Genomic DNA, 24667 nt, shown 5'->3' on the forward strand with positions numbered 1-24667 from the left:
TCAATTTAAAGCAAGAGCAGTCAGTGAGAGGAAAAACATCTATTATTGACACAACCATCTTGAGAAGTAAATTATTGAAAGCCCAAAATATATATTACTGGTAAATACAATGTTTGTGTTTATGCATTCGTGTTTGAAGGACATTGTAACGTGACGATACAGAAACAACATAAACCGTCCGTGCCTTGATGGGCTCAAATGTTGATAAAATATTTGTTTCTCCCTCTGCAAGAATCGCAAAATGTATGAGCGTAGTAGTTTTGGACTCCGTGACGTATGGAAGTTTGGTGGTACTGGAGGCTTACAAGGGAACCTCCCCATCGCACCCCCCTCAGATTTAGTTATAAGTTGGCACAGTGGATAGGCCTTGAAAAACTGAACATAGATCAATGGAGAAAACAGGAAGAAGTTGTATGGAACTATGAAAAAAATAACCAAAATTTACAACCTGAGTAGTCTACACTCAAGATAGGCAACATCAAGGATACTGTGAACTCAGGAGCGCTGTGGTCCTGTGGTTATCGAGAGCAGCTGCGGAACGAGAGGTCCTTGGTTAAAGTCTACCCTCGAATGAAAATTTTACTTTCTTTATTTTCGCAAAGTTATGATCTGTCTGTTCGTTCATTGACATCTCTGTTCACTGTAATAAGTTTAGTGTCTGTGTTTTGCGACCGAACCACAAAACCGTGCGCTTTGTAGACGAAAGGACGTGCCTCTCCAATGGGAACCGAAAACATTTGATCGCAAGGTTATTGGTCAACCGATTCCTCCACAGGAAAACACGTCTGATATATTCTATACAACACTGGTGACGACATGTGCGTCACATGACAGGAATATGTTGTCGACCCACCTACCTTGTACACTTGGCGAATGGGTAAAAAGATTCTTCTACCTTGCCCGATTTAGGTTTTCTTGTGGATGTGATAATCACTCCCAAAAAAGTGATGAAAACATAAGAGTTTGTCACATAAACTGCAACAAATGAATGCAACAGTTTTACAGTCGCACAGTTTTCCCTGTGCTCTGTCAAAAAATATGTTTTTAACGTTTTCAAATTTTTCCGTGTGTAGACCGTCAAATCCTGCATATGTCCAAGCAAATCTGAACATGTCCTGGAATTTTGGAGAGTGAAGTTGATTATGTGTGAGTGCCTGAACTTTGATAATTGTCTGAAAATAAAAAATTAAACCAAGGACCTCTCGTTCCGCAGCTACTCACGCTAACCACGGGACCACGGCGCTCCTGATCTGGCATTATCCTTGATGTTACCTATCTTGCGCATGGACTACTCAGTTTGTATATTTTGGCTTATTTTTTCATAGTTCCACACAACTTCTTTCTGTTTTCTCAATTGATCTATGTTCAGTTTTTCGAGACCTATCCATGGTGCCAACTTATAACTAAATCTGAGAGGGGTGCGACGGGGAGGTTCCCTTGTCAGATAACTGAAGTGGTTAAAGTGACCACAAACAGTAAGTGGAAATTCGGGTTCGAGTCCAGGTACGGCACTGATTTTCTTTTGTTGCAAACAGCAGATGTCAATACAGATTTGCAAAATGCAAATCCATTTCATAATATGAGGAGCATTCAGTAAGCAATTCAACACTTTTTTTTTCTCTGCCAATATCTGTTGAAAAAATTTGTTGTGGGACATTGTGGAATATTCCCATTTCTGCCCCTATAGTTTAACAAAGTTCCAATAAGTACCAGCAATTATACGTAGCCTTCAAAATGGCATCTCTAACGGGGTACATTCTAAACTGAGAGCTTTCATTGAGTTTCTTTTGGCAGAAAACCAGAGCACCACAGATAGGCACTTGCAGAATGTCTTTAGGGGACTGGCAGTGAATAAAAGCACGGTGAGTTATCGGGCGAGGTATCCGTCACCTACCTGACAAGGTTGCACAAATGTATCCGATCTCCCGTGTGTCAGCCAGCCACACACACAGCTGTCACTCCTACAATGTCGGAACATGTGAACAGTCTCATTAGAGGTGAGTTCTGTTGTCACAAAAATGCAAACCAACTTATCATTCTCTGTGACAACACAAGGCCTCACACAAGTCTGTGCAACTCAGAGGAGCTCACAAAACTTCATTGGATTATTCTTCTTCATCTGTACTACAGCCCCATCTGTTTGGCCCAATGAAGGGCGCACTCCGTGTGAAGGAGTACCTGGATGACAGGGAGGTTATTGATGCAGCAAGATACTGGTTCTGAGTTGACCATTACAGTGGTACTATGTGGGCATACAGACCCCCCCCCCCCCCCCCCCCCTAGTATGGTGCCTTAAGGCCATCACATTGAATGGAGATTGCATTGAAAAATATGGTTTTGTAGCCAAAAGGGACTGGAATAATATGATGTATAGGAACACCAAGTAAAACCAACCAGGTTTCAGAAAAAATGTTGCATTACTTATTGAATGCCCATTGTAATTACCACAGCTGTAATCGAAAGAACAGCATCCGTTTCTCCAGACATGCATGCATGTGTTTTTGGAGCCTGTGTGGATGTACTTTTTACATTTACATTTCATTCAATGTGAGGATGTCATACTGCTGCTGTGACAAACCAACTGTTGTTGTACAGTTTGTTTACTCCAAGATGATGATGTTCTGCCTGTTGTCTATGTTGCACCCATGGCTGGTGAAACATTTTGTTCAATTTGTGATCTGTTGTCCCTGATCCAGATTGTGACTGTCATTTAGGTAAGTTTATGGTTTTATACTTCTTTATGCCTGTCAACTGAAATGCCTGTGGTACCAGAAAACAGTAAAGTCACAAAGGTGTGCCACAAAGATACCCAGGATGTGGCAAACATGGTGAATAATTTTCATAGTCTGCAATTTGCTGAACTGGTCACACATGAAGGAATTGCAATGCAGAGAAAATTAGAAACCAGGATTCCTACATCAAACCAACAAATGAAGGAATACTGGTTTCTAGTTTCCTCTGCATTACAATTCATTGATGTGTGACCAGTTCAGCAAATTGGAGACTATACAAATCAATAAAGTTGGCCACAGGTACTGGTAATCTTGGCACAGCAGTACTGTAATGTGTATAGATCATAGGTCCTCCCTGTTGCTACTGCCCTCTACCCTGTCCAGTCAGCGTTTCAGCTGTGGTGCATAAACTATGGAGCACTACAGAAATGCTCATTGTGTGGTGGTGGTGGCACAGTGTGGTGTCATCATTTTGTCAGGCAAGTTGAGCGTCTGCAGTATGGAGACAACTGGAAGGTCGTCTGCCAATGATGTCATGGCAATTATTGCTGGTGCCTCCAATATAGCCTATATTTTATTGGACACTTTTGAAACTTGTTTGTTGTTTGATCTTCATGCAGTGCCAATGTTACTTGCACTTGCAATAGTAAATGCTGTTTCCAAATAAGCAACAATAAATTGTTCAAAACCACAATTGTGTCTGCTACACTGTGTATAGTCCACCAAAATTCTGAAGGGTTTTCTCACCCCTTGTTTCTCAGTACAGCATTTTTGCTTAGTCTGGCAATTTGGTGTAGCAAGAAATTAATTCAGCTTTTAGAATAAGATGACTTTGAAGATGTGGCAGGTGCTCGGTAATATCCAACACAAATGGTGTTGCCAGCTGGTCTAAATTGCTGATTGCTAATGTAAATTGTTCATGATCATCAGTAACTTGTTGGTGCATGAAAATATTTTCCCTAACTGTGAACCAACTTTGTGGTTGGTTGGGCATACACAGCTAACAGGGTGTGATAAAGAAAATTGGACCAGCTGACAGGCACTTCCTTGCTCCTGAATGCAGTTGTGATGTAGATGAATACACCTGATATCACCATTTTCATATCTGGCTTAATATTGCCTCAAAGCACGGCAGAAAGTTCATATACAGTATGTAGTTGTAATTTTTGTTTGAACAGGTATCAGGCACTGTTTTAGTATTTGGTTCTTTGCACACTTCTGAAATTTTACGAAGAACTGTTGATCCCCATCATAATGTACTGAAGTCAAACCTGAATAACAACAAGAATGGACACACTAAAAACCCAGAGTGTGTAAGTGAGATTTTTCATACATGTAATAGGATACACAATATAAGATTACAAACAAAATCAAAATACAAAAACCAGGAGACTACTGGATCAATGTCTCTAAACAAAAAACTAGAAGATTACATAAGAAATGGAAAGAGTAGTGTAGAAGGTGACAGATTACCAAAAATACTTGACAAAAAGAGTAGAGAATATCAAACAGTGGAAACTCCAGACAGGAATATCAACAATGTAGGAAAAGACAGATTGCTACTTACCGTAAAGAAGACACGTCAAGCTGCAGACAGACATAATTTAAAGACACTCACATAAAATTTCAGCCACAGCCTCCACCAGTAAAAAAGAGACACACACACACACACACACACACACACACACACACACACACACACACAAGCAAGTACGCCTCACACACACACAACGTCCAAGTCCAGCTACTCGGGCTGGAGAATATGACAGACTTACATTAAACTTCCACCTTCTGAATGCTTTTTGAAAATGTATAGTATGAAATCCACCTGTTAACTTGAGTTCGTAATTTATACACTGAAGAGCAAAGAAACTGGTACACCTGCCTAATATCATGTAGGGTCACTGCAAGCAAGCAAAAGTGTTGCATCAAGATGTGGCATGGACTCGAATGATGTCTGAAGTAATGCTGGAGGAAATTGACACCATGAATCCTGCAGGGCTGTCCATAAATTCATAAGAGTTCGAGGGGGTGTAGATCTCGCCTGAACAGCAAGTTGCAAGGCTTCCCAGCTGTGCTCAATAACGTTCATTTCAGGGGAGTTTGGTGGTCAGCAGAAGTGTGTAAAATGAGACGAGTGTTCCTGGAGCTACACTGTAGCAATTCTGGACATGTGGGGTGTCACATTGTCCTGTTGGAATTGCCCAGGTCCGTCAGAATTCACAAAGGACATAAGTGGATGCAGATAATCACATGGGATGCTTACACATGTGTCACCTGTCAGAGTTGTATCTAGACATATCAGGGGTCCCATATCACTCCAACAGCACATGCCCCACACCATTACAGAACCTCCACCAGCTTGAACAGTCCACTGATGACATGCAGGATACACGGATATATGAGGTTGTCTCCATACCCGGAAACATCTGTCTGCTCGATGCAATTTGAAACAAGACTCGTCCAATCAGGCAACATATTTCCAGTTATGAACAGTCCAATGTCAGTGTTGACAGGTGCAGGTGAGGTGTAAAGCTTTGTGTCGTTCAGTCATCAAGAGTACACGAGTGGTCTTTTGCTCCAAAAGCCCATATCGATGATGTTTCATTGAATGGTTTGCGTACCAATACTTGTTGACTGTCACATTGAACGATTCTCTTCAGTTATCATTGGTCCGTTCTTGCGGGTTCTTTTGCTGGCCACAGCAGTGTCAGAGATTTAATGTTTTACCAGACTCCTGATATTCACAGTACACTCGTGAAAAGGTTGTACGTGAAAATCCCCCCTTCATCACTACCTCAGAGACGCTGTGTCCCATCGTTCATGCGCTGACTGTAACACCATGTCCAAACTCACTTAAATCTTGATAACCTGCCATTGTAGCAGCAGCAACCGATCTAACAACTGTTGCAGGCGCTTGTTGTCTTATATAGGTGTTGCCGACCACAGCGCCATTTTCTGCCTGTTTACATATCTCTGTATTTGAATAGGTATCCCTATACCAGTTTCTTTGGTGTTTCTGTGTATGATTGAGATTCTTAATTCCTTGTTGATCTTACATTAAAATTTTTTCACTCGGCAAGATACATGATTGTATTCAATCTCATACTTCATTTTAAATTCTTGAGTAGATGTTAAAGATATTGGTACATAATCTTGTGAAACTATTGTTATAAATATCTCATATGCATGAATAACCTCACTGACTAATCATTGCCTAAGAATATAGCTATATATTTTTAAATCATATTTTCTTGTGAACAGGTGGAGGTGGTCCAACAGAAGAGGATTCAGAGGATTCGACATTTGCAGCCTTTCTGCGTGCTGTGATGCGCCGCCGCCGTCTTGATAGTCGAGCACAGTATACCCTGCACTTGCTCAGTGAGGCCATGGGGGAGCAGCCAGCGCGCATGCACCGCACTGTCATGCGCACGATGTTTCGGCATGCCAGATGTGTCAAGGTAACCTGACTACCTGTCCTCAGCAATCAGTTTATACTGAGGTTGGCATCGCAACACACCAAGCTATGTGAAACTGAATGAGACATAGGATTAATAAGGGGATAGGGATGAGATTATTGTTTAATCGCAGGTCCATTTAGTAAGTGCACAAATATCAAAGAGATAGTTATCGAACTCCAGTAGGAGATGCTACAAGAAATATCTTGTGCATCACAGAGAAGTTTATTGTTAAGATTCTGGCAGTGTACATTCCAAGAATAACCAATCTCATGAAATGACCACCATAGGAAAAACAGAGAAATCAGAGGCTTATTTACACTCATTCTGCCCACAGACCATTTGTGATTAGGACAGCAAAGGGTGTTAATCACAGTAGTACCAGCAGTACCCTCAAATACAAACTAAAAGGTGGCTTGTGAAGTATAGAGTAAATGTAGATAGCTGATCATGCATCAAGGCCACAGTCTAGTAAAAAGAGTGTGTTTACTATATATTGTACGTAACATACTCCAATCCCCTAGATTATTAGGTATAGCATGACTGCAGCAATTGAAATGAAGGGAGATGAGGGAATGGAATGAGGCACAGTACATGTACTGACACTTAGCAAGAACACAAACAATCAGTTAGTAGCATCTGTAAATGATAGTCTGATGTCCATTGTATTATGGTGTATAGGATGTCTGTAGCTAAGTCATTGTTTGAGTTATGGCATTAAACTTATGACAATGGTATCAGGTGGAATGCCAGAGGTACTAGAAGTTATCATGGAAAGGAGGTGTATCTGCCAGGTTCACAGCTGAACACATCATCATCATCATCTACCAAGACTCAAGTGCAAATTGTGCACCATACATGAGAGATTCCCATGCATCCAGACAGATGAAATCATAGTAATTATACAATATTTTGGTGATGTACTGTAGTGTCATCATTTGTTAATGTGGTGTTTGCAACAATAATATGTTGCTCAGTACCCCACATCACATAACCCTGTTTGGCAATATGAAAGCATTCACCAGGTTACCAAGTTACCAATAACAACACTAGTAATGCTCCCACGCCAGCTATCATCTGTCTCATCATCCATGGGTGTGTCTTTTGGAATGACATTTGCCTTTTGGGCAGGAAAAAGGTGCATTTCAGTACATTATTCAACCAGTATTTAATGATTCTGGTCATTAAATCTTACACAGTATACATTTTCATATATTCTTCTTACACCAGTCACTCCAGTGCGCACACATAGAAGAATCATAAAAATTCTACAGATGGCATAGCAATCAAGCCATGCACTCAACAATGCACATACTGCCTTTACATGAGCATAAGGCATTACTGATCAGTAAGACATTTATGTTTCGAGCGGACATTGTACGTAAACATGGGTAAATGTAAGAATGTGACAGAGTAGCATGTTTGACCATGCCCATCGCCATACGGGTTTGAAGCTGATGGATGTATTGATGTTTGGCCACAGACAGTTTATCTACAAGGAATAATGTAACACAGATGGCCACAAAACGTGATGTCAGAAATGTGGCTGGAATAAGATCCTGTGTGAGAGGGGCCTGAGATGTATTACTTGGCTTGAGGATCAACATTGTCTCCCAACCCAACAAGAATTGCTGCAGACAGTGAATGAATGTCTGTCCCCACCTGTTAGTGAGAGAAAACTGCTATGGGAACTGCATGCAATTAACGTTTGGAGATGGTCACACTCACAAGAGGCCATTGCTCACACAGGCACATATAGACAATGACAGCAAAGTTCATCAGGCTGGAAGGATATCTGACTGGTTTTATGAACACTTCCCCACTCTGGCCTGCAAAATCACCTGATTTGGACCCAATAGAAAATCTGTGGGTCATGTCAGAACAGTGGTAAAATGCTGATATCAGCGTCCCCCCAGTTTGGTGGAACAGCACATTCCATTCCGCAGCAAGTGGCTTAACCTGGATGCAACATACCTGCACAACCTTGTGGTTCAAAATGGCTCGAAGCACTATGAGACTTTACATCTGAGGTCATTAGTCCCCTAGACTTAGAACCACTTAAACCTAACTAACCTAAGGACGTCACACATATCCATGCCCGAGGCAGGATTCGAACCTGTGAATGTAGCAGCAGTGCGGTTCCAGACTGAAGCACCTAGAACCGCTCAGCCACAGTGGCCAGCCAACCTTGTGGTCTCACTTCCTAACTGAATCCACTGGTTATCAAGTCCAGAGGTGGAATTACGCAGTATTAAATGATGCTTGTCGTGATTTCTCTAGGCTTGACTACTTTTTTGGCTCGTGTTCTTGTTTATATGAGTTCACTGATTCCATTTGTGATTAACTGATATTGTAGTTATAGGATACTATGTTTCTACGTTTCTTGAAGAGGAAAATTGTACATTTATGAGCATGAGTCCCAATGCTCTTCCATAGGAAATGCCTGATACTTCCGCATCTGTCAGACTCTCCATCCAAAATAACATGCTGCATCATTCTTAACAAGAATCCCTCAGTCCAGTCACCAATTTCACTTGATACCCCATGTAACAGTACATTCATTAATACATGTTTGTGGGGTGCTTTTGGAAAACCAGGAGATAATGCATGTACCTCATTGTCTTGATTCAGAGCTTTCAGGATGTCATGTAAGAAAAATGCAACATGGGTTTCATGTGACCAATGTTTTCAGAATCCACGCTGGTTGCCATGAAGATGGTCATTTTATTGGAGATACCTCATTATGTTTGAGCTCAGAATACACTCCATCATAATATGACAGGTGGATGTCAGTGATATTGGATTTCGTGGGTTGCTTCTGCCACTGTTCTTATAGATGTGTATGACCTGTGCTTTATTCCAACTATAGGGCAGAGTCTTTCGTCAGAAACATCTATGGTACATTATGAATAAAAAAGGGGCTAACTTAGCCACAATTTCTTATAGAATCTGACACAGATTCCACCAGACCCTGGAGCCTTGTGCATGATTTCGGCTTTTTCTCTACACTGCTGACACAAATATCTATATCACTCAAATTTGGTGTGGTATTAGAATTGAACTGGGGCAGCACTTCTGCGTCCTCCTTCGTAAGCAAAGTTTTGAAGACAGTTCAGTACTTCTGCTTTTGCTTTCCTTTCTTCAGTTTCATTTCTTGGGTCATTCACAAGTGCCTGGACATTAACTTCTGATAACTTTTACATACAACCAGAATTTCTTTAGGTTTTATAAGAAGTCTTTCTGTAAGATAATGATATGGTAGTCATTGCCCTTCTGACAGCCAAAGGCATCTCTCTGTGTCTAGCCTTGCACTTTGTTTTACATCTATTGTGCAGTAGTCATTGCTTCCTTAAAAGTTTCTCTACAAAGAATGGAAACCAGGAAGATTTCCTGCCATCTTGACCTATTTTATAAGGTAAATATCTAGCCAGCACTTGATCAATCACTTTTGTAAATTCAGCTACAGTACCTCTACATACACATGCCCAGAGCTAAAGGTTTCGAGTTCTTCCTTGAGAAATGGCAGTAGTACGTCCTTATCTCCTTTACTGAACTTATATTTTTTCTGGATTTTTTGGTTGGCCTTTACATTTTGGTAACCATTATTGCTGACTTATGATCACTGATGCTGCTTCTATGAGCTTCTTCATAAGAAGATCAGATATATGTGTTATCATTGTTCACCCCCATAGCTGAGCGATCAGCATGAAGGACCTGGGTTTGATTCCCAGTACTGGGAGGACTGATGGGAGCCTTGGTACAAGGTGCTCTGAGCTTTGTAAGGCTATGAGGCCAAGTGAGTAGGTACTTGACCAATTAGTAGTGGTTCCAAGGTCAAGAAACCCTAGGACAACCAGCAGAGTGGTGTGCTTACAACATGTCCCTCCATGTTGCTTCCAGTGATGCCTTTGGCAGAGGATGGCATGGCAGTCAGTTTGACCTGATTGGCCCATCTATGGCCAGAATGTAAATTTTATTGCCCTGTATGTGTTGTATTTACATCTAACAAAGGAAACTCCAGGTTGGAATATCAACAATATAAAGAGAGGGAGAGATTGCTACTCACCATAAATATGAAATGTTGAGTCACAAACAGGAATAAGGAAAAGACTATTACACATTTAGCTCTTGGCCAACGCCTTCTTCAAAAGAGGGATCACACATACATTCATTCACACAAGCAAGAACACCTCATGCACAAAGGCCCCCGCCTCCGGCAGTTTGGACTAGTCCAAGATGCCAGAGATGGGGGCCATGCATGCATGAGGTGTGCTTGCTTGTGTGAATGAATGTGTATGTATTTCCTTTTCTGAAAATGGCTTTGGCCAAAAGCTAAATGTATTATTGTCTTTTTGTTCTGCCTGTCTGGAACTCAGTGTGTCATCTTTATGGTGAGTAGTAATCTATCTTATATTTTTAACATTTAAATCTAACACATTTATATTATGAGAGGGCTTCTAAATGAATCGTCAAACTCCCCATCATTCCATCTTATTTGATGGGTCAGCAAACAATGCTTCTCCACCAATTATGGGCCTTACACTTCTCTCCCTCTTCAATGCCATCCCAGGTATGTCCTATCTGCTTGAAGTCAGATTTTACTGTGTCCTTGTACCTGACCATCGTCTTTCTCTTGATCTTTTGTTTCTGAGTATCAAATCATACAATAGTCTTGGTAGCATGTTTGCATCCATGTGTTGTATGTGTCCACAGCCCTCAGATACTGTCAGTTTATTTGTGTTGGAATCTTACAAACTGAGCCTGTTTCTGCATTTCTTCATTCTGAATTCCACCCCTCCATGTCGTTCTGACCACATTACAAACAAACCTCATCTCCGGCACATTAAAACTCTGTGCTGGACTGGGACTCAAACCTGGCCCCTCTGCCTTTTGCAAGCAAATGCTCTGCCAGATGCACTGAGTTATCCAAGCTCAACTCATGAGCCACGCTCTCAACTTTACTTCCATTAGCACCTCATCTCTTGCATCTTCTACCTTCCAAATCTCATGTGAAGACACAGCTTAGCCACAATCTGGGTGATTGTTTCCAGAATGAGTTTTCACTTTGCAGTAGAGTGTGCACCAATTTGAAACTTCCTGGCCGATTAAAAGTGTGGAAAGTAGGGGATGAGGTACTGGCAGTAGTAAAACTGTGAGAATGGGTCATGATAGCTCAGTCATGATAGGTCATGGATAGCTCAGACAGTGCAGCACTTGCTTGTGACAGGCAGAGGTCCCAGATTTGTGTCCCTGTCTGGCACACGGTTTTAATCTCCCATAAAGTTTCAAATCAGTGCACAGTCCTCTGCAGAGTGGAAATTCATTCTAGAAACCTCATCTCAGCTTCCTGAATTCTGCTGATCTCTACTTATGATAGTCCATATTTCATAACTATATGTCAGTATGGGCATGTAATAGGTTTCACAGATGACTCATTTATATTTTAGTGGTATTTTCTTGTTCCACATTAGGTCTATAACTGTTTGACAGAAGTTACTACCCGATTAAATTCTTGAGTGCTTTCTTTATCTATCGAACTACAATCACAGACAATACTGCCAAGATATTCAAAATTGTGGTAATCACTAGTTTTTCCCCCCATTTCAGCATGTCCCATTAGTTGCCTATATCTTTTCATAACAATCATTTTACTTTTCTTCTGTCTGAAGATGAGACCATTTACTTCAGCAGCTTCTGCCCATGAGTTTATTTGGTGTCGAAGGTCTTGTTCAGAGTCCCCCACAGACAAGCATCATCAGCAAGCAAAATAGCTTTCATTTCTTCACCTCTAATGGTTTGGTGTTCTTTTCTCTTCTGACTTTCTATTTTAATAGGTTCTGATAAGTTTGTGCCAAATAAAACAATATTCTGTCTTTAGAATCCATTACATTCCATACACACTTTGTCTAGGACTCATTGTAGTGCAAAAGTATTGATTAAGCTCACATCAAACAAACCAAGAAATTGGGAACCCCAGTCATTTCAAAAGAAAATTAATAACGTATTTCATTAGCTACTATTCCTACAAATTAAATAAATTTCTAGATTCAAGGATTGAAAAGTTGTGTTAGCTACATGGCAAGCAGTGGTATTTGTTGCAAACCAGCAGGACAAGTAGTAATGTATTGTAAACAGTGCTCTGTATTTACAGATGTAAAATACTAACATAATTAAGTAAATATTATGCTACCAATTTTATACATGGTAGTTATTTAGCATAACTGAAGAAGCAGCAGCTTTCTAAGCGTACCAGCATTCTTTCTGACTTACTTGATTAAATTTAGCTTTGTTGTTGTTGTTGTTGTTGTGGTCTTCAGTCCAGAGACTGCAGCTCTCCATGCTACTCTATCCTGTGCAAGCTTCTTCATCTCCCAGTACCTACATCTTTCTGAATCTGCTTAGTGTATTCATCTCTTGGTCTCCCTCTATGATTTATACCCTCCACGCTGCCTTCCAATACTAAATTGGTGATCTCTTGATGCCTCAGAACATGTCCTACCAACCGAACCCTTCTTCTGGTCAAAAAATTTAGCTGTCATAAGTGTTAATAGCTTTAAGCAGTATAGCGTTAATTTTACTGTTAATGCAGTATATAAATTCAGTTTCCGTGACTTGCTTGTCTTTTGTTAACATATACCTTGACTCATTCCACATCCCAGGAAATTTTCCCTTTTGATGAATTAATGAATGTGTTCTCTGTACTCTATAACAGGTGCTAGGCCCAGTCTTCCTCCAGCTGAAGTCGCAAATGAAGCGTTACTGGACACAGCCCCTGGAATTGCGTTTCCTTTGCCGCAAAGCCATCAGAGGTGCAGTCGGACCTCAGCGTCTTGCACAAGGTGGTGCAGCTCAGCTGGGGCTGCCACCACCCCTTCAGAAATATGTTTGTTTTGAGTTGCAATAGACCACGTGATCAGTGGAGCAGGAAATAATTCTTGGTACAACTCTTTGAAACTCCAACAGCTTGTGTTTATTATTTTGATGTGCACTTATTCATCTTGTGCTTCCAGCACTGATCATACTAGAAAAGTGCACACAAATACTCCGAAGCAGAACTCTTGAATTTGAATTTCATAGTTGAATGGCACATTTGCGACCATGCATTCAGTTATCCGTGTGACTATTGTAACACCCTTCTCTTGATTGTAGATGGAAATGTGCCAAAGGCTACAAACGCTGATGAATGTTAAATGACAGTATTATTAATGTATTGACTGAGCATAAATGTATAACAAACAAGTTAGCAAGTGAGTTTGTAACAGGTGTCTTATTCTTAGCACAGCACTCTTTTCATGTAGTGAAAACTAAATTCTGATAAAGAAGAATATTTACATCCATGTTACCTGTAACTGGTCACAATGTTTAAACAAATTGCTCAGGAACTTTCTAAACTTACACAGGTTTCTTTTTTTCATAATTAAAAGATGATATGATCACCTAACTCCACTGTTATTTGAATCAGTAGTTAATGTCAGTACAACAATCAGCACATATATTGGTTTGTAAGAATGCTTTGATGCCTGTTTTATTAACATTACGATTTGCTAAATGTTTGTAAAGATGACCTTCCTTTAAAGATGTTGTTTTATTTATATCAGTTACAAAATTGATATAATTTTATATCATTCTTGGTAGATAAAACCTTTACCAATACAATAACCATACAAAGTGAAGGTAACAATTCATTTCCTGTTTAACAAAATTAATTATTTAAGCTTCACTGCAAAACACAATTTTACAGTCAGTTGTCTTTGCTCCCACAAATACAGTGTTCTAGTACAACAAAGGATTTAAGAATGTCCCCATTGTATATATGTCAGATGCTGCTGAAAAGTAACTATCCAGCAGCCTTCACAAGTTATTATTCTACTACATTTAATATCCAGAGACTGCTACATTACTCGTTGACTGAAAAAAATTTTTTTTTCCTTCTGCTTCGTTATTCACTGTAGCAGTAAACATATATATTTTCATATCTATCAACTCATTCATCACATATTGCTATGACATGATTTTAACTTCCTTTGATCAGGTAATGCACTGCTGCCTGTGCCTTGTAAGTTAAACACCATTAAGAGTATCTGAACACCAATGTCTGAAAGCAATAACTTTTTTAATGTGAGTGCATCAGTTATTACAGCATTTTCACTTGGAAATGCATTTGTAAAAATTTTGTAGGTATTGCCTTTAGATGACACAAGTGCCCTTCAATATTCAGAGACCACCAAAAAACATTACTTTAATACACTAACTTCTCACATTTTTAACTACACTTGTTCTTACAGAGCTACAGGAAGTTTGCATTTCAAACCTCTTGTTGTCTTTCATTAATAAAAAGCAAAGAAAACTGGATCTGCTAATATATTTTGAATTGCAGTAATGCATTGTGCTCCAACTTCCACATGATAACACACATATACATTAACATCAATTTTAAAACTGCTCTCCATATAAATTATAATCAGTGTGGCAAATACTGCTCATATCATTTTCAGTGGATTTTTATATGCACAGCTGTTCTAACAAATGTCATGGATAATTTAACAATGACAAGCCTTAATATCTTTATGCAGTCAGTTTACTGTTACAAGAATACAGTCCTTCACGATTTAAGTGCCATTCTTATTCCTCTAATCACATTGTTACATTTATATCTCAGGACATATAGTGATAATAACTAGTGACAATTGAACAAAAATACTCACACCTGGATGTTATAGGATGCCTCTGTTTACTCCATTCATTATAGAAGAATTTTTCCATATACATATTTTAAACAGAAAAATCACTCTAATGGTAAATCTTAAACAGGACCATTAAGCATCACTTTCTTTTACTGGTATCAGCTTAGTTCATTATTCTGCTACACAGATACCTCGCATTATATCATGCAGTATTTTCCAACAAATGTGTTTGTTAAAAAATACAGTGGTAACCATTTTCCTTAGAGATTATATATATTAAAGAAAAGGATGCTGGATTCTTCTTGTCATCCATAAACTTTTCATTTAAATTTTATTTTTATTATAATGAGCCCCATTCACATCTACTGAGATACTTCCTTAATACACATATAAGCCATTGTCCATATAGCATAGCCTAGGACCTACTACTTTACAACTGAATGTATGTGCAGTATTTGTGTGCACTTTTCTCCAGCACTGTCACACATATCAATTAATGATGTCTGCAACAATGCATTTGAACCAGTGAATTATTGGACAGACACTATTCATTTGTGTAACTGCACTACAGTTAAACACGTTTTTCAGCATGAAAATTGGTAATAAAATATACCAAAATTCTGTGATCTGTAGCCAGAACCGTGGAGAGCTACAAGGATAATTTTTTATCCATGTAGAAACAATGCCTTCATACAGAACTGTGAAAAAAAAGTGTAAACTAGAGATGTCTTGATAAACTGTGATGTTTATGTGTTTAGTAGGTTATTCTAGTTGTATAGTTTGTAATATAAGCTAGAACAGTGTTTGATAAAGTGTGAACTGACTCTGAACAATTTTACAACTAGGACATTAATCACAGCTTATGTGATGTAGAAGAACTGTCGTTTTGTACCATAACCCCAAGGTATATGAGTAAAAGTAGTGACAATTGTACATATTAGAGTCTGATCACATGTGAAGAGGCTTTCGTAAGTGTTAGTTTGCATCTATGCACAGTGTGTGTGTGTGTGTGTGTGTGTGTGTGTGTGTGTGTGTGTGTGTGTGTGTGTGTGAAGGGTATTTGAATGAGCCCAAGAGCAAATTACACATCAAGGGTACTAGCTCTTGCAAGTATGTAGAGTCATGAGCACATGAATGACTCATAAATGGTTTTACTCTTGAAGTAGATATGGTTACACTGAGATAAGGAATACCATAAACAGCTGATTTTTCAGTACAGTAAAACTACAATAATCCAAAATAACTGGGACCAAAGCCTCACCAGATGGCACAGTTTCCATCTCATTATTGTTTTGAGTTGGAAGTATTAGTGTATCTTTCAGTACCATATCTGTCAAGAAAGTACCAATATTTATAATAAATAATATGTTATTTCTTACTTTGTGCTCATCATTCAATTAAAATTAGTAATTACATTTTGCCATGGATTTAGATACTTTCTTTCATTCGGACGAGACATCTCAAATTTTGGATTAGTGATGTAATACTGTATTTACACTAAAACTATTTTCTTGTTTTGCTTAAGTGTATGAAACATATTTTATCAGTACTCACTGCCACAGTATTAGTTTTACAGAGAAATGTCTTATATATTTTTCCTGACAAGATTTCAGGGATATTGCTTTGTTTCTACCTGGCTATGTTACACTGCCAGCTTCCTGATGAAGATGTCACCACAGGTGTGTGAACAATTGGGAAGTGTTGAATTTTCTGCTTTAATACATAGATTGTAGAATACCGCATGTACAGATCTTATAACTGCGAACAATAAGTGTTCCTCATTGTTTAATACACCACAACATTTGACATGTATGGTGTATTAAAATATTAGCTGAGAAGTAAAACTGGATTCCTGTTTGATGCATGTGATGCAAAGCAGGACAGCACATTTGCCCTTAAATATTTCAATTTGTCTTATTTGTAAATTTTATACTAGCTGAATAATGAACTCAGATGAAAATAAGTATTGTGTTATTCATCATTTTGGCACAGTTATTACTTTTCAGTTTAATTGCAGCACCATTGTATTACACTGTTACATTATTTAAAATAACTACTTATTTGGTCACTGAGTTACATGTGGCAGCACAGTCAACTGGTCTGAATACATATTCTGAATATATAGATAAAAAGTGACAGCCACATTACCTAAATACAGACCAAAATTTCACACCTGGTTTTATAGAAAAGAAGTCACTTCTTATGATTATTTTCTTGTCATAGATGAATAATATACAGAGCTTCCAGGTGAGGTTATTGCATGTTTTCGTAATAGAATATGCAACTGGTAGGAAGTAGAAAATTATTAATCAAAATTCTGACCTTAAAAGAAAGGCTGAAATAAGACAGTCGTGTAATCCTAATTAGTGTTGCTTCACTCATGTCTCTTTCTGAAGCTGCATTTTCTTAGTTTGTGGTGTTCAGATATTTGTATTAATAGTCAGTGTTTGTTATAGAAGTATATTCTGTAAGCTCCAGATGCAAAGGCTGTGAAGTCAATTTTAAAATTAAAATGTGTTCATGAACTTCACGTATCTGCATTATTTCTTTAGACAACAATAAATATAGTTGCTTGTTATACTGTTTTCTATGTTTTGAAAGAAGAGGTATTAGCACTACAAAAAGAGCAAACAAATAAAAAGTTTGACCTGCCAGAATACTATAATGAGACAAATTTTTAGTGTAAATTTCCACTTGTAGTTTACAGATGTCTCATTTCTGCAAACAACAAATATATCTAAATACTCAGAAATTAATAGTAAATTTGTATTCTAAGTTTACCAGGGTACTACTTTTAATAAGAGAATTGAACAATCATAAGAAGTAGTCATTATAACAGCTGTATTACTCCACAGTATGTAGGCTACAGCCATTGCCTTTTCATAATATTATACATTCCCTACTAGTGGCCTAAGAAATTGCAATCAGCATTATTCTATTTAGAAGATGCTCCCACTGCCAAGATGCCTAATCCTTAACTAGGATGTTGAAAGCAATTAAAAACTAGCTGAAAATATAGGAATTAATTTTGAAGAAGTATTTTGTATCAATAATGTGACTGTGTTTATAGATGTACTCAGTCAATTGTGTATTTCAGTGATATGTTCTATAATACCAATTTGCCTTTAAATATATTGTTGTAAAATACTCTTTCAGTCAACAATAATGTTTGTAGTGTAAAATATAATTGAGCTTCTGCTGATTTCCAAATTCAATATAATTTTTTCAGAAGATTATTTCAAGCTAAAATAAGGCAATTGATTTATGTTTAACTATTTTGTACATTAGTGTAAAACAAAGTTAGTTTGACTGGGTGATAAGTGGTTTTTCAGATTGTTTTTGATAAAACACTGCCCCATATCCAGTCATTAGGCTCATGAAATGAGTGATAGATGATACAAATCACGTATACACCCAACATGTTTGAGTAACTTTCATAATGTTCCTAATACAGTGATACACTGCCACTTATTTTGGTTATGTCAGTAGCATGCTAGTTATTATTTCTTCCATTTATCTGTGTTACTTCTACAATTAATTTGTCTTAGAAATATAGCTGTCAGCATTTTACACGATTTAAAGGAATAAATCAGTACAAGTGCAAAAGTTAAGAATTTTTAACTAGTTTACTGTTTATATATAAATATAGTCATGACTTTTTCTGAGCCTTTTAAATGGCTACTAGATAAGCTACATTTTTCTTGCCAAATATTTGTAGAAAGAATTTGCTCTGATGAAAAAAATAAATGTAATTTACTAAAAATAATTTGTCACAGTTGGCATCTGTGTTCCCTCCTAATTTCCTATGCAATATTATTAATTTCTTTACTGCTGTGATTATGTAACCAGCTTTCTGATTTATGTCGCAAGTACTGGTAGAACAAAATTTACTTTCATGAAAACACACACACAAAAAAAAAAGAATCTCCAGTGCAACAGCAACATTACCTGTGCACCATTGGCTGTTATTAGTCAACACTTTTGAGTACCATAATCACATTGCAGTCATGACATGATAATACTTTTGCCAGACAACTCTAAGGGTTATGATGTTCAATTTATTCCATACCTAATGTTGGAATGCAACTTGAAAATGTATGCTGAGATTGATTGTGATGTAAGTTGGTAATCAGTTTCTTTACAGTGACCTGGTAAAAATATTGTCATTTTATACTTATTGTTGTACTCCAAAAGAAACAGTGTGGGTTATTATAAAAATATTCTCCAGCTCATCCTTGGACATACAATGGACTGGTGGTAAGTCTCAGTTGTGGCGACATCCAGAAGCCACACATTTTGCTATGTATAGCAGCACTCATTTGCCAGGAAATGTTTGTTGTGGGACACAAATCAATGACTGACACTGCTACATATGAAAACAACCTTAATAAGAGTCATTAGCTTCACCTTGACCCATGTATCACTAATTCAGTGCCAATGACAAATAGCCTGTAGAAATCTTAAATACATTTGGAAAGACTCCAAAGTTTAACCACTGAACTGGAAAATATGCATCACTAACAGTTTATGCTCACATTCAAGGGGTTTGCTGCAACTTCCTCACACACCTTTATTCACTATTGACATTAATACAATGAGATAGACTTCATTTCTCATATATAATACTGAGATATTTAATTACATACACAATTATGGATATTTAGCCACATATTTTAAATTTTAACATATGTTCACAATCAAAAAATTCTTTTATGTTAGAAAATGGTTTTCTTTGAAATAATTTACAAGACATGGATTGTGCTGAGGGTGGTAATTTAGTAAATGTTTTTAGAGTGCTACCCATTGGGTAGTGGGCCGCATTTACCAGTACATGTATTGGAATTTCCATTTCAATTTTTCCTGTAGTACTGTGCTACCGTATATCTCCTCTTATTTGAAATTCTTTTACATTCAGTTCAATGTATAGTGATAAGACATACATGTACAGATTTACAATAGTAAGTATATTACTTTCTACATCAATCAGTTCAGGCTAAAACTTCAAGCTTTCAACAATTGCCTCCATCATCTTCATCAGGTGTAACTGACTGTCTAAGCCAAAGAGATAAGAAAATAAGGGAGATGCTATGACCTGTTAAGGAGAGTATTGGTCTCAAGATCCCTAGGATTCAAACATCCCTTGTGAGAGCAGAAGCAATTACGTTGGTAAGTCCATTTGTAGCATTTCTGACTGCAGTGCAGAACATCAGTGGCACACTAAAAATCAAGAACTGGAGAAATCTGCAATTGCTGAGCACAGCCGCACAAACAAATGTAAAATACAGTTTGATGAAATGAAGGTTTTGTTCCAGGCTATTCCATATTGGGATTGTGCAATTAAAGAACCTGTAGAAATAAGGATGTGTGAGAAGAACTTCAACTGTGACAGTGGATATATTCTCAGCAGAGCATGGACGCAAGCTCTCAAGCAGAGGCTAAGATATTTATTGCAATTTTTATGCTACTGTGGTACTGATGATGCCTCTAGCACAGATGCTGACACCATCTGTGACAGCACTGTGTAACTACCAACCAATCAGAAGCTAAATCCATTGTGAAAGACTTCATTCTCAATAAGCAGATTATGTTTTTTCATCAGAGGCCAGCAGTATCTCTTGGTCTAGCCCTATACATTTCCTTGTGACTTTCTTTGTATCTTCAATATATCATTTATATGTCTAGAGTGCCTCCATACCAGCAGTCCATGATATATGTGAGACTGGAACAGTCCAAAACAGGTCAATCTTAAATATTCTGAAGTAACTAAAACTCTCAGTTTCCACATAGAGTATGTTACCCTTATTCTTTTGCATATATAACTGATGTGTTCTCCACAGGTCAACTTGGAATACTAAAAGTTTAACCATGTTATTTTCTATATTGTAAAATAATCCTAACAGAAGATGATGAATCTTGTCAGGGTTGCAAAGAAGTTTTTAGAGGAGAACAATTTCACTGTAGTGTCTAAAGATTCCAGTGACATTTGTTGTAATGCTGACATGTCTTGATGAGTTGAAATTATCCTTGTGTCATCAGTGTATTGGCTCATGAATTGGGGAGCATGATGTGGCAAATTGTTGATTGCAATTATGAAAATAAGGTCCAAGAACTGGCGCCTATGCTACCCATTTCAACAATTTTCGTCAGAGAATGGGTGTTGTTCTCACTGAGACATACTGATTCCTGTTACTTAAGTTGGTTGGCTTGTTGGTTGATTTGGAGGTGCAGGCCAAACAGCTAGGCCATCAGCCGCTTCAGATCATGGAAGGGTGGGGAAGGAAGTCAGTTGTACCCTTTCAAAGGAACCATCCTGGCATTTGCCTGAAGCGATTTAGGCAAATCGTTGAAAACCTAAATCAAGATACCTGGACGTGGGTTTGAGCTGTCATTCTCCTGAATGTGAGTCCAGTATGCTAACCACTGTGCCATCTCACTCTTTAGTATGAAGCTATTAATGTTATTAGTGTATTATGTATAATATGTACAAAGACAAAACAAGGAATCAGTTCGATGCTGCATAGGTCAAAAGTCATATCAAAATGAGAACACTTCACATCGTCCTGTGAAACGTAGCATGTTTAATTCTACTAGTTAAAATGCTACAACCACTCACCATTATCTTGTTATTATAACTATAGAATCACGATTTTACCATAAGTGTACATGTGATTATCAACTGTTCCATTTTTAAAGGGTTCTATTTTCTTCTCAGCCCCGGACATTGTGGGACAATTGCTTTCATTTAAGGGTAGCCGGAGGTGGACAAATCCAAAAAATTACGTTTTTTTTTTTTTTTTTTTTTTTTTTTTTTTTTTTTTTTTTTTTTTTTTTTTTTTTTTGCTACCGAAAATTAATTGGAACATTCCTCTTTAATGTAAACTTTGAATTATTGTTCTACTCGCCATAGAAGTGGAGTTATTACCATTTTCCCCCACGCCTGCAGAGGAAATGTGCGGCCGCTGAATGCATCTAACACCCTCTCGTAACTTCCTGGCGAACTGCTTGGGATTTTCTCGGCCTGTTACGCATACAGCGCCTTATGTTACGCATACAGCGAGTGTGCAAGGGTTGGCTACATTGTTTTCTGTGACAAATGAAGCGCTAAGAGTGCGGAACATCGTCTCTTTGCGGTTTACCGTTTCGAATTAGTTCAGTGTTGCGCCTGTTGTTGGTAGTATTATAGAGATGGGTCGAGCTCGTTCATTCTCGTGAACTACTTCATTCATTTCACTCTTTGCCGTGAAGCGTTCAATTGAAGTAGTTCATTCATGAAGTACGGAAGGCTGGCGAAGTTGCCCAGTTCGCCGCTCAGCCGCGGCTACGCTCGCTTCGCCTCGCTCGTACAATGAAGCTTCGTAATACTTCATAATTTTACCAACAGATGGCCGAACTAATTTGCCGTGAAGCGTTCAAATGAAGTAGTTCATTCACGAAGTACGGAAGGCTGGCGAAGTTGCCCAGTTCGCCGCTCAGCCGCGGCTACGCTGGCTTCGCCTCGCTCGTACAATGAAGCTTCGTAATACTTCATAATTTTACCAACAGATGGCCGAACTATGCAGTAACGTGAACGCAACGTTTTACGCTCTTACAGTGTCTGAGAGTTAAATAGAGCATGGTCGAAGGGGACAAAGGAAAGATAAACAGAGAAACCTGTCACATATAAAGAAGGGATTACATTTAATCTTTCTCAACATTTTCTCATGAAGCGCCCAAAAAAGTCTTTATCCGCCAAGTGAAACCTTATTTGTTGTATTCATGGACTGAAAACTAGGGCTACCAACGAAATGCAGTCCAATTTTGTTCCTTTTAAAACTTAAACCAAAATAGAATGAGTATGTTTACCACTGTTACAAAGTCTATATACCTACGTTAAGTAATTATTCAGAAGTTTTCCTGTAGATTTTATTTTTGTTGAGAATAATAACCCACCAAATTCAAAACGTAAACTGTCACCTGTAGTCATTGGTACGATTTCAGGTAAAATCCCACTTTATTTTCTTTGGAAAGCAGTTTTGTGTCTGTTCACTCTCATACAATGGCTAGCAACTCGCGATCGCGTAAAAGTAGTGAAATTTGGGGTTTCTTCGCCGATTTAGGTGATGGGAAAGCAAAGTGCAATTATTGTTCTAAGTGTATTTCATATAAAGGGGGAAATACATTTAATCTAGCGCGTCATGTTCGAGTGCTGCATCCAACAGTGTCATTGTCAGTCAGACGCTTAGCGCCCCCTGCTCCTGCATCTTCCGATATTTCTTGGATAAAAAACCCGCACAATCCGGAACTAACATCAGCTAATGCCAGAAGCGAACAGCAGTTGGTGCCAGAAAATAACAGTACCACTTCAGTATCAGAAAGCAGACCTCCATATCACGGTACATTACCCATGTATTTTCCGAAACCTCTTTCTAACAAAAGAAATCAGGAGATAGATTTCGCACTCATGCAGACTGTTGTAAAGGATTATTTGCCCTTCAACATAGTGGAAAGCAAACATTTCCAAAGTTTTGTAGGCAAACTGAATGGTGCTTACAGAAGACAATTTCCAATACGCTGCTACAGCAACAGTACGCCATCATGAAAGAAATTGTGAGAGCCAAAATTAATTCTGCGGAAGCGGTTGTGCTGACAATGGATGGGTGGACCTCAACTACAAATGAGAGTTATTTGTCGGAGACAGCACACTACGTTAAAGACCTGGAGCTGGCGTCTTCCCTCCTAGAGTGCTTTAAATACGACGAAAGGCACACGTCAGAAAAACTCTCGGAAGAACTGCTACGTGTCACAAGGGAATGGGGCATTCAAGAAAAAGTCGTCTGTGTTGTCAGCGACAATGCTGCTAACATTGTGGCAGCTATAAGACTCACAGCCTGGAAACAGATCCCCTGCTTTGCGCACACACTCAATTTAATTGTTCAGAATGGGCTTCCGCACATTCAACCCATTCTGAATAAAGTAAAAAAAAATTGTTGAATTTTTTAAAAGAAGTTCGCAGGCCTGCACGAAACTGAAAAAGATGCAGGAACAGTTAAAAGAGCCAGTTCTGACACTAAAACAGGACACTGTTACAAGATGGAATTCAACCTATGATATGCTGCGAAGAATAATCGAGGTTAAGAATTCCCTAATGACAGTTATCACTTTGAATTATCCAGATCTTCCAAATCTGACTGCAGAGGACATTGCAAGTGTAACACAAGCCTATGACCTGTTGAAAGTTTTCAAAGACTGCACTGAGGAAATGTCAAGTGAAAATGTTGTCACTGCTTCTAAAGTTATACTACTTAGTCGCTCGTTGAAAAAAAGGTGTTGCAGGTTTGTTAATAACACTGAAATTCATGTAGACGTGCAACAGATGGCCGGAAAGTTAGCTGAAGACCTAAAACGACGATTTAGAAATATAGAGGAAAATTCCATTTTCGCGGAAGCAACTGCATTGGATCCCCGGTTCAAATTACATGGTTTTTCTGATAAAAATTCTGCTGAGAAGGTGAAATTAAACCTGATCAGGCACTGTGAGAAATTTGTGACGAACACATCCACTGCTACTGCAACAATCTCAGTTCCAACCACTGAATCAACTTCCAGTCTCTGGCTCGAATTTGATGAAGTGTTTTCTAGGCCGCAGAGTAATCCCCACCCGAGAGCCGCTGCAATAGTGGAAGTGGACAAATATTTACAAGAGCCCCTGCTACAGAGACAAGGCAATCCACTTCAGTGGTGGTCTGAACGGCTGTCAGTATACCCCTCGCTCTTTGGACTTGCAAAAATACGACTGTGTATTGTCGCAACCTCC

General features: G+C 38.4%; 1 protein-coding gene across 1 annotated transcript in view; it reads left to right on the plus strand.

Annotated features, from left to right (window-relative positions):
* Positions 1 to 13705, plus strand: part of LOC124545932 — a 270734-nt gene extending 257029 nt beyond the window's left edge. The window contains exons 7-8 of the mRNA XM_047124892.1: positions 5997 to 6193; positions 12903 to 13705. Of these exons, the coding sequence (XP_046980848.1) occupies positions 5997 to 6193; positions 12903 to 13094 (389 nt within the window). The 3' untranslated portion in view covers positions 13095 to 13705. The remainder of the gene's footprint in view (positions 1 to 5996; positions 6194 to 12902) is intronic.
* The last annotated feature ends 10962 nt before the right edge of the window (positions 13706 to 24667 follow it).

The sequence above is a fragment of the Schistocerca americana genome, chromosome 8 (assembly GCF_021461395.2).
Source record: "Schistocerca americana isolate TAMUIC-IGC-003095 chromosome 8, iqSchAmer2.1, whole genome shotgun sequence".
NCBI classification, from domain to species: domain Eukaryota; kingdom Metazoa; phylum Arthropoda; class Insecta; order Orthoptera; family Acrididae; genus Schistocerca; species Schistocerca americana.